This window comes from Anarrhichthys ocellatus, unplaced genomic scaffold, assembly GCF_004355925.1.
Source record: "Anarrhichthys ocellatus isolate YVR2014 unplaced genomic scaffold, GSC_Weel_1.0 scaffold11, whole genome shotgun sequence".
Lineage (NCBI taxonomy): Eukaryota > Metazoa > Chordata > Actinopteri > Perciformes > Anarhichadidae > Anarrhichthys > Anarrhichthys ocellatus.
In genome coordinates, this window is record NW_022280041.1 from 8357798 (window position 1) to 8376158 (window position 18361).

The following is an 18361-nucleotide window of genomic DNA, read 5'->3' on the forward strand; positions in this document are numbered from 1 at the left end:
GGTGTGGTGTAGAGCCGAGTAAGTGTTGCCGCGCCCCCCCCCCCCCCCCCTCTGGAGTGCCAGCAGCCATGAAGCTTCGCCTGCACTTTGTGGTGGACCCCATGGGCTGGCTGTGTGTCAGCATGGTGTTTGGGATCTGGCTCTACAACACTTTCTTCATCCCCAAACTGGTTCTGCTTCCGCACTACAACGAGGGACACATCCCATGGGCCATAGTAGTTTGTGAGTGTCCTCCTGCAGGAACTTCTTTGTTGACACACATTTAACTTGAACTGGAATTAAACACCGCACACTCCCTCAGGTTATTACATCGCGTCGACGCTCTGCATCGCGGCCCTGTTGAGAGCTTCCACAGCAGATCCCGGCCGTCTTCCTGTGGACCCCCATATACCTCACGCTGGTATGGATCCAAGTGTGACTGTTTGCCCATGCATCTTTATACCAGCATAATAAATTCTCTACCAGTTTAGTATCAGCTAATACCTCTCAGTCGGTCTTTAGACCACAGTAAATGGGTTTGAATATGTTATTACTGTGTCACTATGTCTGTAATAACCAACAGTTTGTTTATGTCACAGAGCGAGAGCACTGGGAGTTGTGCAATAAGTGCAACTTAATGAGACCCAAACGGTCCCACCACTGCAGTCGTTGTGGCCATTGTGTACGCAGAATGGACCATCACTGTCCTTGGTGAGGATGCACACACATACTAATAAAGCTCTTACCGTACACATCTGACGCCTTTTGAAAACCATGTTGACGAGTAGAATAGAAGGCTTTCGCTGCGAATATATTTCTGGAAAAACATATTTTTCATGAAAATAGCCCAAAAATGATTGAAGGTCATATCTTAAATCCTGTTTGTTTCCTTCCAGGATCAATAACTGTGTGGGAGAAGACAACCACTGGCTCTTCCTGCAGCTCTGTTTCTACACTCAGGTCCTCAGTTTGTTCACTTTGGTGCTGGACTTCTGCCAGTACTATTACTTTCAGCCACTTACAGGACAAGACCAGGTACGTTCCACAGGAATATGAGTAAATCATACCCTAAGTCCACAAAAAACAAATGTTGTCAGAGCTTACAGATTGCGTTTCAGACATGCATGTGTAGCAATGTTTTGCAGCAGTATTGCCTGTGTTTATTAGTTATCTTAAAGTGCTATGTGAGGAGGCTAAATGCTTTGTTTCATTCGTTGCCATTTTGCTTTCTTCTGCCAGGAGAAGTTTACAACGCGCCATGAACTGGCTCTGCTGCGAGTCTCAGCGCTCATGGGTTTGGTCATGTTTGGAGGCATGACCAGCATGTTTTACACTCAGTTGACAGGCATCCTCTCTGTGAGTACTGCGTAATGACCAGAAGACATGACATTCACTGCCGTAATTATGTCAATGTGATTATGTCTGCTCTTAACACACTGCTTTGTTGGATCTATAGAACAAGCATGGTGGTACTTATTTGTTTGTCTGATTGAAAGCTAATTCTGTCTTTTCAAGAACAATCTAGCGAAAAAAGAGGCCGCAGCACACAAAGCTACAGACGGAACCGAATGACATAGTACACAAAAATAAACCAATCAATGGCAGTAATGGAGCGATCAATAGAAACGAAACAAGAGAGAAAGGCTGGGGTCGGGCTGCGTGCATGCGTCTTAATATCTTTGATGACATGATTTTGTTACAAGCCAAAGTAATTTGAAGCTTTCATCAATAATTTTCGACAGAGCTGTAATGGTAGAAACGTCTGTACTTGATCTGTTATTTACAGAAAAAACTATTTTCAATAGGTGGAGCTGTCTACAGGAGCAATAAATGAAATGATCATCATATTTTACATTGTCCCCCTTACAGGACACTACCACCATCGAGAAAATGGCCCAGTTCTCAAATGAAATGTGAGTCTGTTTATTAACTCTGTTTGTCCTAAAGCCCCACTTATTCCCATGTCTGTCCGTTAAATGTGAAGCTAAGCTTAGCTTAGCATAAGGACTGGAAACAGTGGGGAATGGTTAGCATGGCTCCTTCCAAAGGTAACAAAACACATCTACCACCACCTCTAAAGCTCCCCCAAAATGTTTTATAAAAACGACAGCTTGTGGTTTTTTGGGGATTATGTGCTGAACTGGTTCTTAGCTGGGCGCAATGACTTCTGGGAGTTTTGTCGTCACCTTGAGGCTGTCTGTCAGCCAACAGAGGCTCCTCGCAAGAATATATCAGTTTGTGCGCCTTGGAAGCTGCATGTAGGCGGATTTAGTTTTCCCGTGGCTAGCTGTTTCTCCCTGTTTACAGTCTTCATGCTAAGCTAAGCTAACCGGCTGCTACCTCCACCGTCAGCTCGAACACGAATATGAAATTAGTATCACTCTTACTCAGTTTTAACACAAATAATTCATTTTTTCCCTTCTTCTTCTTCTTCTTCTTCTTCTTCTTCTTCTTCTTCTTCTTCTTCTTCTTCTTCTTCTTCTTCTTTTTTTCAGATATGGCTCAAAGAAATCTTGGCAGCGGGCGCTAGCGGAAGTTTGCGGCACTCGCTGGAAACTCCTGTGGCTCATCCCGCTCCGAAGCAGACAGCCCATCCAAGCCGGCCACCACTTCCGCACCCACGTGTAGGCCGGCAGCGCTACAGCACCACCTGTTCGCACAGACAGGAGGGGGCTGGCTGCCGTGATGAAACACTCGATGCACACTTTGGAATCCATCTGCTCGCCTTCACCGTCCTCTTTTGTGCTACGAGAGCTGGGCAGCAGTCTTTGTCTCCGGAAACTCTAAGAATTTAAAATTTTTTGTTTTGCCTTTCTCTACAAGGCCCAGACTGGCAGCAAACAGGGTGAAGAAACAAGGGGAGTGATGGGGGGAATTGTTGCTTTTTTTTTACTCACTGTGACTGCTACTTTAAACATTTGGAAACCACTTTTAATGGTTAATTGCATCAGAAGGATAGAAGTCTTTACCTGGAAGCAGCTGGCGAAAGGGACCCCTCTCAGGTTACTTTAACAAAGAGCCTTTACTACTGACCTTTAATCAGCTACAGGCAGAACCAGTGTGTCTATTAGGAAGGCCGTTTTTTTTGTATAAGGTTTGTGCCTTGTTTCTTTTACTGTCACTGTGTCGGTTTTATTTGTCATGCATGCGCAGTGTATTCGTTTTTATGATTTCTTCCGGTTGGGGTGATCCTCCAGCTCTCTTGCGAAGTGATCCGGCGTCAACTGCGCTCCTGTTGTCATTTGAAGATTCATGAATGTTTTTTCCTGCATTGTTCTATGAACCTTTTATCTATGAAGAGATTGTTTTATCAAGCATGGCCACAGAACAAAGTGCACAGCTTGAATACTGATATGTGACACTTTTACGACACACGTGACCGGGGCCGGCTATGAAGCAGAGCAGAGAGTAACACTTCACCAAGTGTGTGCTGTCAATATTAGGCTGTACATGTCGTAGACAAAACCTGCTGTATAATCGAGTCGTTTCTCTGAGCATAACAAACATTCCACGGCCAATTGATACCATGACCTCATCGTGTGAGTGTCACATACTATCAAAGATATTAAGAGAGCTTAAATTACTCTGGTTATCTTTAAAGCGTTTGACGTTTTGGGATTTATACACGAGAAGGTCGAGACTCTTGTGCCGGCAAAGAGGTATCGAGTTATTCATTTAACTCTCTGCAAGAAAGCAAATACCCCGTAACTCCAAAAATGTGTAACTGTTCCTTTAAATCGAGTCTGTTTAGCTTGTCCGCTCCGTCAACCATAGCACTTACAATGCAACGGTCGCACATTACCACTAACACGTCTATTGTGCAATATCATATGTGATCTTTTAGTGCTGCAGCTGTCACAGTTAGGTCTTAAATGTGTCCGAGCCAGTGGCTTTATAAGCGCATATCTTTATCAGTAAAAAACTAGCGGTTTAGTATGTGATGGCATACAGCTGGTCGACACTTGACACTGATTTATTTATGATGGGTTTGCTGTTACGCTATGGTACAGTTTTAGAGGTTTTTAATGAATTCTTTCACAGGATACTTAAGTAGAAGATGATTCAGTGCATAATAATACTGGCATAGCATGGTTGTCACTGTCTTTAACACTTGGCAATCGCATAGATAAACCTGTATGTAAACCAAGCTTGCCATATGTGGGAAATATAACAATATCCAAGTAGTTTTAAGTGCCTTTCTAGGTCTTCTTACTCTCACCGTACATCGTCGTCATCATGTTGCGTCTCCATAAAAGCCAAAGACCTGGGGAAATGTTGCAATAGTCAGCAGGCGGTCAGTAAATGCATGTTTCACCAACTTTGTGAAGGTAGCAGTTTTAATATTATGCACTGATTTTCACACTTAGCACACAGTCTGTTTTGCTGCATCGATGGTACTTGTGAGAGAAAGTCTCCACTTAAAGTTGTCATGTTTTACGTGTAAATTCTCTTTCGTTCGTATCTGAAATTGGGATTGTTCGGATTTTGCATGAGTGTGTGTTGGTAACTTTGCTCAGTGGTTTTTATAACAGATTCAGGGTTCTTGGATGTTTGTGTGATTTCTTTTGGTTTGGTGGTGGGATGATGTGTGTGAATGGCATTAAATAAGGGGGATGGATCACATTCAGTTTCTTTGACAAGTACTTTTTGAAAGCAATAAGCATTGTGTAGAAGTAAAGCCATCTGTATTGTTACAGCAGTAGTGAAAAACACGTGATTATTGTGAAGTAAACTGGGTTTAAAAAAGTTTCACTTATTACTCACTAACCAGGGATTACCAGATTTAAACACGGCGTCTGTACCAGTAACCTCAGCCAAGATTAACACTACTGTAGCTGCTGTGTATAGTTTTACATTATATCCTCCTATTACACCTGATGTTGTTAGTAATTCGAATGCTGCAGGAGACTTTCAGAGGGGCTGCGCACCGCTCACTCTCTTCCCCTCACAGCTGTTAACTGGCGTCCCACAGGGCTCTCAGTTTGGACCTGTGTAGTTTGGTTCACATTGTTCATTTGCTCTTTTCAGAATGTGTTTTCAAATTATTTTTTTTCCGTTCAGACCTCAAACTCTGGAACCGTTAAGTTTTGGGGAATTAAAGGAATACACCATCAATAATGTTATCCATTTCTTTATGTCCAGAAAGCCTATGAAATGTGAGAAAACTATTCATTGTGATTATATAATGAATACAAACATCATATATTAGGTATTCATATTCTAATAAATTAGATTCGGGATACGTTTGAGCTGATTCTTTTCTCCTTTCTTCTACTTGATGTGTAGCAGCCTACATTTGGGCTGCAGCTGAAGCTTTTATTTTAATGGAAATAAGGATATAAACTAGTAAACATGATGTCAGTATTTTCAGAAACAGATGGAGACCTTGGCTCTGAAACTAGCCCCATACCCAACATTACATCTTTTGATATGACTACAAAATTGTTGTCCGCTTCGGGGCTTCGTAACCCGACCAAATGAACAGGAAGGCTCTTTCATGTCTTGGAAGCTAGAGCAGGTAAGAAGGGACATTACTTTTCACGAGCAATTTCTAGAAAGAAGTTGATGGAGCATATAAAAAGACTGCAGACAATGGTTTCCCTTCGTCTGTCAAGTGATGTAATCAGCCGTAAAATGTGTAATGTGATGACACAGAGGCCCACAGTCAGACAAGACAAGATTGATCTTAGTGACCTGTTCAACACACCCATTCCCTTAAAATAGATGATAACTACAGCATTAGCTGTTTAATACGCACCTTAAACCTAGTAGCATTTCAATGGACTCATAATAACGTCATGAAACGTAATGTTTTCTGCCATGGACAAAAACATTTTTGATCTAATTTTCAGCCAATTTTGCACTAAATACCTGACTCTGCAGTATCACAGTCAGACTGCCCTGAATGCGGTTCAACTCGGCCTCAGTACGACGTGTCACAGTATAAGAGTCCGAGCAGCAGTTCAGCTGTCTCCAACCAAATGGTCATTGTCTCGAACAGTTCTTAAGTGTCAGTGAGGCGTGTGTAATGTGTGCATGTGCCGTGAATATAATCTATGTTGTGTTGTCTAAAATGGTTAGATGTTTTAAACACACACTGAACACCCGCATACACACATTTTATTGCCCTCAGCAAACCCAACCGCTTTGGGCTTGATTAACCAAAAACCTTGAATATCTAAATCCATACAGTTTGTCTTTACAAGAACAAATAACATATCAGTGAAATTTTAATGGAGACCTCACACCTCATAATCCCCGGACTGCAATTTGAGCGTCCCTTATATACTATCAGGGTTGAATATTACAAAACATCGCTGTCAGCAATTACAAAATGCCTTAAAGTTATCTCTCTTATAATGGTGGATGCTTGATGTTTATTGAGCTGCTTAATATCTTTGAAAATATGTTAATTAGAAAGGAAAACACAACAAAACATGTTTGGTCCTGGAAGAAATTCCGCTTCTGTTGCTGTTTTTAGAACTAATATCCCAAAACCGGTTTTCGTAATGAAATATAACACACCAGTATGTTTTAATGAGCCATGGGGTGACATTTAATTTGGGAGTTTGGGCTTTGGGACGGTCTGGGTTAAATGTGCTCTTAAGCTCTGGTAATGGTTGGTCAAATGGCCTAATTAAATAAATGACCACCTGCTACTTGTGCAGTCTATGACATCTGGCTGAACAAAAGAAATAATTAGCCACATGCCTGATAAACACAAACTATGCTTGGAACAGTTATCTCTCAGATACGAGGCTGTGTACCTGTCTAGGATTGGAGTTAGTGGCTTGGCGTGTTCTGCTGCCATTTTGCCAAGCCTAGACAAGGATTAAGTCTCGGAGATGGAAGATAAATTTATGATCGGATCACAAATTATGGGTAGCATGATCATTTTTAGATTTCTATCCATATGGGGCATTTATCCTATATGACTTAGTAATAAGGGTCATCCCCAATATCACGCTTTTCTTACTCAGAGCTTCAGTTAAGATCCCACATATTTGACAAGAAATTATTTTTTAGCTGTTATTATTGGTGTTTTTTCTCATCATTCAGGCTCCAAAAAAACAATCCAATTGTCTTTTTAAATCTCTGAAATTACCCTGACTCTCTGATTCCACTTGACATATTGAGAAACTATTATTGTATTCTTTGTCACTGCTCATGAAGTCATAATTAGATTTCTTTAGACCTCAGCGAGTCATGTGGATGGGTCGCCAGTGTGGCAGGTGTCCGCTACACGTTCCTCCATCTTCAGCGCCACAGCTGAACTTCCTGAACATCGGGGGTATTGATTGGCCGATTGATTTTCAAATTAGCTCACATTGTAGAAAGTAGAAATCCAATTAGAAGTTGAACTTGCAACAGTTAATCCAATCAAGACGATGAAATGTATCGATTTTACCCTCAAAATCAATAAGGTGCACGCGGCTCTGGCGTGAGCTTGGCTCAGAACATTTTTCCTTTCTCTAAAAGAATGAAGAGCTCACTTTAGGTCAGCTGCACAATTTGAGAAACACACGGTACATTATAAGCCACTTGTACATATTAAACCACTTCTTCTTGAAATGCTAAACAATGTGCTGATTCAGCAATAATATGTAACAACATAGAACCATACAGAACAAGCTGTGCAAAAGCCTCACAAGATGCTGAAAACAATGATATAGACTCACTCCAAATTTCTCAGTCATGAGCTGACATTTGCCTTCTCGTTGACGCATGTTGACTGCTCGGCGTCTCTTTGCGTTTAAGAACCAATTAAATTGGCCCGGCTCACAACAGGGCTCCTAATTAGTGTTTTATTAAAGTCAGGTGCGCGGAAAAGGTCTGCTGCAAACGTACTTATTAAAAGAAGCCATACAGTGCAATCAGCGCTGTAAGGCAAACATACAGCATGCTGTCTGTACTGCAGGTGCTTCATTACAGAGTTTAAGTCCTTCTATGAATTGCCAATTGTATTTTGTGGGATTGAACCCCAAGTGCGAAACTTCTGTCCTGAGTGTGTATGTGCTGAAAAAAACCACAATGAAGTCAAGTGGAATTCTTCATTTTCCACGCATTGCAGCCCTGTTTTGATTCACTTCATCTGTTTGTTGTAACAAATGCTAAGTAACTGTTGCTAAGTCCACCCACCATCCCATGTGGGGAAATCCAGCCGCCAGCAAGCGGCCTCAGTGAGGAGGATTGGAATGTGGCAGGAGAGAAAAGGTCTTTTCTGCTGCCATTCAGATAACATTTACATGGAAGCGCCAAATGTCTTAATTCATGGATCAAAGTACAGTCGGCCCAAGTAAACCCAGACATTGAATGTAACCGGTCTCTTGGTGATTACTTCGGCCTTCGTGACTGCTTCACACAAGTATTAGATCGGACCGTTTCTTTGAAAAAGAACAATCGTTTTCAGTGGCATTAGCAAATCCTTGAACAAAATCACCACAACAATGCGTTTTTATATGCAGAAGTGTTGAGACATCTCACTGTTTTAAACGACCTTTAGCTCAGTGACACACAGTGGTATCAGGCTGCTCTCCAGTGGGTCAATCCCAGCACTGGTGGGGGGAGAAGGGGAGGAGGTTGGTCTAGGAGGGGGATGGTGAGGGTTGCAGGGTCTTGTAATTACCACTGGTCATGTTCAAGTCACTGGTCAAGTTGTTGCAGATTTTTTTTTTTCTTTTCTTTCCCATGATGCAACGTCGACGAGGACTGGCCTACATGTAGCACCGCATGCCTCCACTGATGCCCCTTTGATTAGGTGTCCTGTCTTCCACCGGGACTGCGTGCGATGACAGCCGGGAGCACTGCAGCGATGGCTGGGAAACTGACAGAGAGGTCCATTAAATGGCAGCTTTGTTATGACGTGTCAGCCAGGACGTGGTGGATGGTAAGTGGAGCTCTTTTGTCTTGATTTCTTCCTCTTTTCATCACCTTTGTTGAGAACTTTGCCATCAAGCAAAATCAACTTAATTTCATGTGATACCCTATCCAAAATGTTATGCTGACTTCTGACATTGTTTGGGTAATATCATATTCTGCTGATTACCCTCTAGGAATTTAATTGGCATCATTTTGTGTTGCTTTTAGGAGTTGTTTGTGTCTTTGTGTGTCTGTGCCCAGGTCAAGATTGCCTACATTTGCAGACGTGAGGGATATTGTGGAGGAGGTTATTCTAAAATGAACAATTTTTCACTGCAGCACTTTACTTCACATGTTACATTTAAAAAGAGATATTTTTTTCAGCTTTTATTAAACACAATATTCTAGGAGCATCCCTGCACTAACGTTCATTTCAAAATGATTGTGAACCTCAAGGCCAGCAGTTGATACTTTGATCATTGAAGTGTTTTAAACCCAGTGACACTGCAAGGAAACAAGGATTTTAAATGGCGAGGAGTTATCAAAATGGGCTTTTAAAAATAATGTTATTTTTTGCCAAGATCAATAAGCAAAGGAACTATTCAGCCTCCCTTCAGTGTTAGAGAGTTCCTCAAGTGCACCTCTCTGTCCAACCTCTGCAGTGTTACTTTGATCGTGTCGGACAAAGAGCCCTTTCTCCAGCCCGCGCCTTTCCCATGCTGAAGAGGCAACGCAGGCTGACATTTCTTTCTGAATATTTATTTACTTGTACGACTACAGGCAAGCTTTTATTGTGCTCCACCGCCACGGTTTAAGTTGAGGTCTGTTTGTCTGCCTCAGTGCATATATGAGCTCGGAGAATTGACCTTTTCTGCTCAGTTCATGTAAAGAAAGAGCTTTAGTGCTTTTAAGAACTCAGGAGGGATTTCAAGAGTCATTTCAGCAAGCAGGGACAGAACATGATGCAATGTGTGTCATGGTCACAAATGGCATTCAATTCAAAATTCATATTAAGATTAAAGTTTTGAAGGATTTAGCAGAGACCAGCGGACCTGCTGTTTTACCAGCTGTTGTGAAATGCCCATAGGAAATGATGTAATTGGTAGGAAATGGCATGATCACACAGTGAGGTACCTGCTGCTATTAACAACCTGAGCTTAATGGGCAAAGGATCATTATTCACATCATATTTTGCTGTAAGAACATCACTAATAAAAGAAGTGGTAGCAATAGTAGTAGCCTAGTACGACAGTATGGTTATTTTTCTTGAGAATCCAAATCATGTTTCGTATTGTCTGACCAGACTTTGGTTCAGTAAGGTAAATGTTCAGCATTTTGATATAATAAAATGTACTAGATTATAACCAGATGACAGATGGCCACAACAGGGACAGAACTGGTACGTCGCCACCTAATGGTGAAAACAAGACACTGGTATCGTGCATGCAGGCTCGCTGACACACTGAATTTCAAGAGAGCCTTTGTTAATGTTAACACCTGTGCTTTTCCGGCCATGTGATCAGGATTTTGTTTTTACCAAAGAGTGTTGATTTGTTCAAATGTGGCTTGTAAACTCTTTTTATTATACGGACTGATTGACCATTTTTGTGCCGGTGTGTTTTTTTAAATGTGGCCTAATGGTGCCAATGTTCCGCAAATAGAGAAATACAGAAAGTAGATTTTGTGACACTCCTGTATAGGCTTGTGCATAATTTGTGTTTTAAATTGCTTAACTTACTCAAACGCTCTAATAAGACTCTCTTAACACTAAACTAAAATTAGAGCCACAACATACACAGCACCTCAGGTTTAATTCTCCAATGGGTCCCGCACAAGCAACTCGCAGTTATGTTGGTGACCACATGGGGGCGGTACATCCTCATTCAGAGGGATGGACTCTGAATCTGTGAAGGCTCATGCCATGTGCGCCAGGAGACTAGCATGATACATGGAGGCAGAGAGAGTATGGAGTCAGGGTCTGTGACAATGATAGTCTTTCATCTTTCCCATTAATAGAAATTAAAATTAAAACGCACTCAATTTAAAAGGAAAACATTCTTGTAAAAGAAAAATACTATTTGTGTATAAGTAATGGGTGAATAGCAAAGTATTCCAAAATGTATTAGGTACGCTTGAAATTTCCATTTAGTAGGGGTTTAAAGGACTGTTTTTAAAGACAGCATCATCGGTCTGAATTTCAGCCTTGAAACGATCATTGATCAGCCATTTATAGCCATTTGTTCCACAAATGAATGCTCTTAGCTTAATTGTTTTTGGATGTGAATCAAAACGGATAACTAGGTGTGTGTGTGATGTAGATACTGGACCCACAGGACAGCACTGGCATTTTTAGATAGTGTGTATACTGTGTTAATGTCATGATAACGGGGACGAGAGAGAGCAGTGAAATCTATTGTCCGGCTATCCATTCAAGTCGTATACAATCATGTTGTCTGCAGAGATTGTTCTGGTGTACTGTGATTGGCTTCCAGGGCAGGTTACTGTTTTTAAATCAGTCAGCTGCACTGGCACCGTTGCACCATTGGCTACTATACTACAGTGCTATGACTTATTGCTACAACACTGCCTACCACTGCTATCACTGCTGTTCAACTGCTATTCTTATTACTTAATGAGCACCATGACATCAGAATAGCATTATATCATAATTATGATATATTAGGGCAGAACAATGGCCTACCCAAATCAGTGCTGTCAACACTATTTTTGTTGTTGATATTTGATGGATTGAGGGAATTACTTTTTAATGATGGTGAAAAGTATGTGTTATAATGAACAGAATACAGGGATATTATAAGGATCATGGCATTTCAAAAATAATTACCTGGAAAAAAGTGCCTTTATTAGTATACTATAGTGCACATGTTTGGTCTGAACATGGTTTGACTTGTAAAATGCTTATTGGAAATGTCTAGATGTGTGTGTGGAGAATATCTGATAGTAGTTTAATACTGGCACTCCTCTTTAAACTGCAAATAATCATGATAATAATAACGGCAGTCAAAATTATCTAATTTAGTTGTAGCAGTAATTACTGCAGTGATTTCCACCATTAGTCTTTGACCACACAGCTTTTCTGGACGACTGTCCAGCAGCGGCTCGTCAAGCCCCAATCAACGCGTCAGAGGAGCGGAAGTGAGGGGCCCAGGGCAGAGAGTCCCGGGGCCACTGATTCTGGCCAATGAGAGGCAAGAATGCAAACACTATTACAAAACGGAGCTGTGTGAAGCTTCAGGGAAAGAGCTCGATGATACCGGGGAAAAGGTTGAGTTTTTGCTTTCAAAATAAGAGGGAGAATTTGCCTCATTTTGGGATTAACAAAACTATGTATTCCGGTAGGCTGTTACATAGGCTTATTATTACACTATTAGTTTACGATAGGCTTATGAACAATATTAACACCCGTATGGCTACAATTATCCTATGGTATGTAGCCTACTAGTCTACGTTAAGACATGGCAGTACAATAAAAACATTTAATTATCCAGTTAAAACCATTGGCTTTCTACATTTTTGGGGATTTTTAGGTTATAGCCTTTTAATGAGTTCGAATTTTGTGGGATTTTTTTTTGTATTATAACACTCCAAAACAATCCCACTACAGAAGCTGAAGAGATTGGTTTTCAATCCTATTTCGTGAAAACAACATTATAGTCTACATGGGTTGCATCGGACAGTGGTACATACAGTATATGCCATGTGAGCCATGAAAAAAATGTAATAAAGTAATACATGTGTCTAGATTTCATCTATTACAAACAATGTTCACGTTGATTGGCATTGCATTCATGTTTCATATTGATAGGTTTATAAGAGAAATTGCTCAATCAGTTTCCTAGAATAAGGATTGTATTTGGAAAAGTCTAACCGGAAATGGTCTAGTTAGAATTAAATCCAACTTGATGGTTACTGCTGAGAGCCGGAGGGGCGGCAGTCAGACAGACAGTGAAAGTGAAGGCGGAGACCAGCCCAGTGCCGAAAACTCAGCCTCTTCTGGATCACGTTCAACTTCACTGAACAAGCCCAAAAAACCCGATCCAAAAAAGTAAGACTAGAAGAGGAAGGAAAACAAGACTTAAAAAAAAAAAAAAAAAAAAAAAACCGCGAGGTGCTCCCAACTTCTGTTCACCGCTGCAAAGACTTGTCTTCCGGTGTTGACTTTTTTTTTTTTTTTTTGCGAACACCGCAAGAGAAAAACCCTCCAAAGCACAAAGTTGAACGTGAGAAATGTGAAGCTACCGGCTTGTGTGTGTTTCAACCAGGCTCCAGGATTCCCTATTAATCCATGCAGTACAGTGCAATGGTACGTGAACACGGGTTCTTACTGCTTTTCAAATGTTGTGATAACGCTGATGATAATATTTGTGATACAATTTTCTTTTTTTTTTTTGTAATACTGTAAGTGGGGTTGAGTTAACACGGACCACAACACCCTGGCACGGTCGGGCCAAAAGCGTAGCGGACTAAACTTGGCACAGGTTTCTCCGGCAGCCCATGTTATAACGTCCCATTCCCTTAAATGTTGGCAGATGAAACTCTACGTGGACCGCTGACAGCTCTGTAGGACACACAAAACGCACGCGCTGCAGCAACAAAGTGGCAATGTTTAACTTCCAGTCTTTCCAGCTTTACCGGCGCGTTGTTGTGACACACACCTAGCTTTGTTATGAGTGTTTTAAAGCTGTCTATTAAAGAGGTATTCACGTGTTCAGTTATTCCGTTCACTGTATGGCGAACTGTACACGGCCATTTTAAAAGTCAATATTTAAACAACATCCCCTCGATACACTAATTGTAACGTGACAAAGTTTTAAGCCAGGTCATTTTTTAAATATTTTTTTACCTGTCGTCTGTAGAGGATTGCAGGCAAATTCTGCAGTAGCCAAAACAATAAAATGTATAAATGTCTTGAAAAGGCAATGCATTAAAAAAAAGGTCACATTTTCATAAAATGTGCCTTATCTTTTATATGATGTACTATTGATCGTATTCTGATTATTTCAGGGACCTTTCAGGACATTTTAAGGCGAGTTCACGTAGGTGTGACTGGCAAATTAAAAAAGACAGTTGGTTAGTTTTTGTATTACTGTGAACCACAGACACTGCGTTGAATTATCTAAACTGGAAAAAGAGCGATCGCATGTTGTTGACACGGAGCTCGGGGGTAAAGGGTGCCAGAGCTGCAGGAGGGAAATGTCCCTTTTCCGTTTCTGTGTGACCGAGGCTGTGCTCCAAAGTCCCCGAAGCACACACACACACACACACACACACACACACACACATAGACACGGAAAAAAAATGTGCTGGAGTGATATGTATGCTGTGTTTTCAGGTCGTCTAGGAGGAGAAGAAGGTGCTGGATGGTGGATAGGGGTTGTGTGTTAGAAGGAGGAGGAGGAGGAGGAGTGTGACTGTGTAATTACGTGGGTGAAAAAAAAAAAAAAGTTGGGTCTGATTTGCTGGAATCGCGCAGGACTGAAGGTGCACCGGTCGATTTCACATCAAGTTTGGTTAAAGCAAGGGGTGAACATCACACACTCGGTGCCCTCTGAAGCTTCCCACAATGCTTTTATGAACGAGATACCACAGCACCGAGACGCGCGCAAAGAGCCCGTGTTGTAGCCAGAGGAGTACGCCGCAGCCCCGTTTGCACCGGCTCTACGGGTAGAACTTTGCAAGCGCTTATACCTGCATGTCAACTTTAAAAACATCTCCAGCATAAAAAATCTTCTTCTGTTTTTCTGCGGAGACGACAATCTTTGGATCGCAAAAATTAATGGATGTTCTTGGATAACCTCGTATCGTTTTACGCGGAGAGCTGCTCCACAGTCTTGCACGGTGCACGTCGGTCCAGGAATGGCGCGATAAAGTGATCAGAGGAATCAGTCCAAGTCCATTCACGTTTTGTGTTGCCGTCTCGTCATGTATTCTCCAATTTGTCTCACTCAGGTAGGCTATTTGTGTCATTTATTTATTTTTTAAATATACATTTATTTGCTGTGGTTTGCACATTTGTAATACAAATGTTACAGACAGTGGCCAGGGAATTGGAAGTTTTGTGCCTGCGCCAGGATTAGTTCAGTTTCAGCTCTGCTTTTGAAATACTTTCATAATTAATAACAAAAACGAAGTTTTGCTTTGTAAGGGAAAATGTTGCGTTAGAACTAACCACAAATTTAAATCGTTCATCCAAAACGCACGTGTATGTGCCACGATTGTGTTGATTTTTACTTTCGAGAGCTTAGATTCTAAGGAAAGCCCCTTTCGAAAATTCATTTATTAGTAGTCTAGTCAGTTAAAAAGCCAGTGAAGTGCCAATCTTTATGCGCACTTTGCGTGCGTAAAGTTATGCGTAAATATGAATTTCATGATAGCATTCCACGACTGTCATTTGAATCGTCCTGGCGCAGGTATGCAAATTTTCTCTCAGGTTTAATTAGGTTATTTGCGTCCTCCAATAACCTCACACACACCTCACAGCCCGGCTTGAGCTGTGTTTATATATTTTTCCCCACGTGTATATTTTTTATTTAAAGTAAAACCCCTATACTTTTGGGAAGTGGAGTTGGAAGAAGATAAAGCCACTTTCACTGCAGGAAGATCAAACGCATGATAAGGTTGATTCAGCGGTGGGACAGAGTAGCTGACTGTTTTGGCTGACTCAGTTTTACTGTTTATATTTTACTTGGCATAAGTAAGTGATTGACTGAGATGCAGTTTAGTTTATACTTAAGAGGATTGTACTTTTATGGCCCCAGCTCAAGTGCACTGCATAGGCCAACGTCATTTATCTTTACAGCATTTGGCTTTAGTCTGGCTGAAAAAAATGAACACAATATTAAAGGTGTTTTTGAACAGGAAACCATGAGTGAAAAGGACTTCAGAAACACTTGCTGTCGAGCACATTTACTAGCATTTACTGCTTACTTTTGTCAGTTTAATTGGCAACATTATAGTGAGGAGATGACATTTAAAGCACTTCTCAATTTATTTTATTTATTTTTTGCGTGTCTCTAAATTACTATGGATAGGTATATAGCACCCACAGTAAGTACAATACATGTCAGAACCATCTGTAGAGAATTAGATATTTATTCACGCTGTTTAATAAATGATTCTAATTTGACATTGCTGTAATGGAGCAGAGTTTTATTGGCCCAAAAGTGCAGACCAGAAATGTAGCTTCTCAGAGCAGCACCAGCAGCAGGCATAGATAGGGGTGGATTTCTGTGGTTTCCTATAGCCCGCCTGCCTGGCTGCCTATACGAAAAGAACAATATGGGGTTTAACTCCTCAATCGCCTGCTCAGAAGGGGCTGCTCATACTTATTAAATTTGACAATTTAATGACCTAAAACATAGATGGGTTCATGTTTCCACGTGTCACTCGGAGCTGCTGTAGTCCTAAATCTCCCCCACCATCATGTATACATTCCTTCACCTATAGAGAAGCAAGCATTAATAGATTGTTAGGATTTGTTTTAGATTTGCTGAAGTATTATTGATGTAAGAGCCCGCAGGCTGGACAGCTGCTGTAGAAATGTTGGTATTTTGCTTTTTTAGTTGTGAGAATGAAAAGAAATTCTGTCAAATGCGCATTGAAAAAAACTTTTAATTTAGTTTGCAGTCATTTTCCAGTTTAGAGCTAAAGATAATGTGGTATAAAGTACAATCTACATTATGTATACAACATTTGAAAAGTAAAATTTGTGTTGAAAATAATCCCATTAATATTAAATGAAGTCTGATAATTTATCATAAAAATAAGTTTCAGCATATCATTATTTTCTTTTTACTAAAGTATCGATGGGAAATTAAAAAGTAGGCCATGATTTGAATGTCACTGGCTCAGGTTTTTGGAATGAAGCTGAGCAAGTGTCATTCTGCGCGTTAACCCTAAAAACCCTGAAGTTGAAATCGAGTCCCAAGTCAACCTTTGCAAATACCTTTCATGGACTGCTTTAACATGCCGCCCTTCTCCTCTGCTTGCGTTTTTTAATGCATTTCGAACGTGCAGCCTGTATACGAGGCTGTTCCGTGTGTGCCAGGAGAATGGGAATCTCCCCTACTTCCTATTTTGTGACTCCAGCTTATCCTGCATCCTTCGTGAACGTGCGATAAGGTCACGTTGGAAAGCGGATAGTTTGATAAGAGACATGCAATGGTGAGGGGGGGGGAAGCATGCTCCCAGCAGCGGCACAGAGTCACGCTCGGAGCATGTTCGGGAAATGAGAGCGGAGGCGCGAGTGCATTCAGTCACTGGGCTTGGTGCTATTGTAGTCCTGGCAGTTGATATAAACAGTGGAATGTCCTTGTCATACCTGCAGGATGCCTGATAAATCTAAAATGGTAAAACCAGTGTTGCAATGTCACAAGGAACTTCTCGTGTTCAAGCTGTTCAAACTGCCAATATGATGTTATGGGACTGATTATGAGGAATTGTTTATTTGTGGTCTGACTACTGCCTCAGATTAGTAGCTGACTGAACCCATATTTCTCCTCCATGTTTCTGATTATTTCTCCCCTTCTCTCTCCTCACTGTGTCCCTTCACTGGCTCCAGGATGAATTTCATCCCTTCATCGAGGCGCTCCTTCCTCACGTCCGCGCCATCGCCTACACGTGGTTCAACCTCCAGGCCAGAAAACGCAAGTACTTCAAGAAGCACGAGAAGCGGATGTCCAAGGACGAGGAGCGTGCGGTGAAGGACGAGCTTCTGGGCGAGAAGCCCGAGGTTAAGCAGAAATGGGCGTCCAGGCTGCTGGCCAAGCTGCGTAAGGACATTCGGCAGGAGTACCGGGAGGACTTTGTCCTCAGCGTGACGGGTAAGAAGCACCCGTGCTGCGTGCTGTCCAACCCGGACCAGAAGGGCAAGATCCGCCGGATCGACTGCTTGAGGCAGGCCGACAAAGTTTGGCGTCTGGACCTGGTGATGGTCATCCTCTTCAAAGGCATCCCCCTGGAAAGTACAGACGGGGAGCGCCTCGTCAAGTCTCAACATTGCACCAACCCAACACTTTGTGTCCAGCCACACCACATAACAGTATCGGTCAAGGAGCTGGACTTGTTTCTAGCGTACTATGTCCAGGACCAAGGTAGGTTCAAGCTCATGCTTTGTGTGTGTTTGTTTCACACTGTGTGTGTGTGTGTGTGTGTGTGCGTGAGCTAACGCGCATGTGTGAATGATGGCTTTGGCAAGGTCAAGGGTCACATGTGTTACTTTTTGGCAGTCCTGCTGAGACTGGCTGAAATCACCACTACAGTCGCCAGACAAATAAACACTGGAAACTCGATAGTCAGTGCTGTATATATATGCAGCGTACATTTTTATGTGGCTCAAGTATGACTCATTACGAAACAAAAAATAACAATCGGTAAATGTAGAACATGTTTTAAATGTGTTTTTGCTCTGCTGTACTCCAGCAGCGTGTTTAGTAATTACTCAGTATCTCGTACACACACACACACACACACACACACACACACACACACACACACACACACA

The 18361-nt window shown here is 41.6% G+C and overlaps 2 protein-coding genes across 7 annotated transcripts in view; both read left to right on the forward strand.

Annotated features, from left to right (window-relative positions):
• The first annotated feature begins 52 nt into the window (after positions 1-52).
• zdhhc21 (zDHHC palmitoyltransferase 21) lies at positions 53-5432 on the forward strand. Its single transcript, XM_031850601.1, has 7 exons — positions 53-222; positions 302-400; positions 579-690; positions 876-1014; positions 1219-1335; positions 1849-1892; positions 2475-5432. Exons 1-7 carry the CDS (start codon positions 69-71, stop codon positions 2605-2607), a joined length of 798 nt encoding a protein of 265 aa, XP_031706461.1. The 5' UTR covers positions 53-68; the 3' UTR covers positions 2608-5432.
• A 7376-nt stretch (positions 5433-12808) lies between these two features.
• Positions 12809-18361, forward strand: part of LOC116385828 (nuclear factor 1 B-type-like) — a 64152-nt gene continuing 58599 nt past the window's right edge. For 2 of the 6 annotated variants that reach the window (XM_031851574.1, XM_031851577.1), the window contains exons 1-2: positions 13172-14808; positions 17420-17951. In XM_031851574.1, the coding sequence (XP_031707434.1) occupies positions 14782-14808; positions 17420-17951 (559 nt within the window). In that variant the 5' untranslated portion in view covers positions 13172-14781. The other 4 variants (XM_031851578.1, XM_031851579.1, XM_031851576.1 and 1 more) reach the window with 3 other exon arrangements.

Excerpts from the sequence above, each read along its gene's own strand:
- zdhhc21 (XM_031850601.1), top strand. The coding sequence starts at position 69 with ATGAAGCTTCGCCTGCACTTTGTGGTGGACCCCATGGGCTGGCTGTGT. Across the intron at positions 1,015-1,218 it reads CACTTACAGGACAAGACCAG|GAGAAGTTTACAACGCGCCA; the intron begins GTACGTTCCACA and ends TTCTTCTGCCAG. Across the intron at positions 1,893-2,474 it reads GCCCAGTTCTCAAATGAAAT|ATATGGCTCAAAGAAATCTT; the intron begins GTGAGTCTGTTT and ends TCTTTTTTTCAG.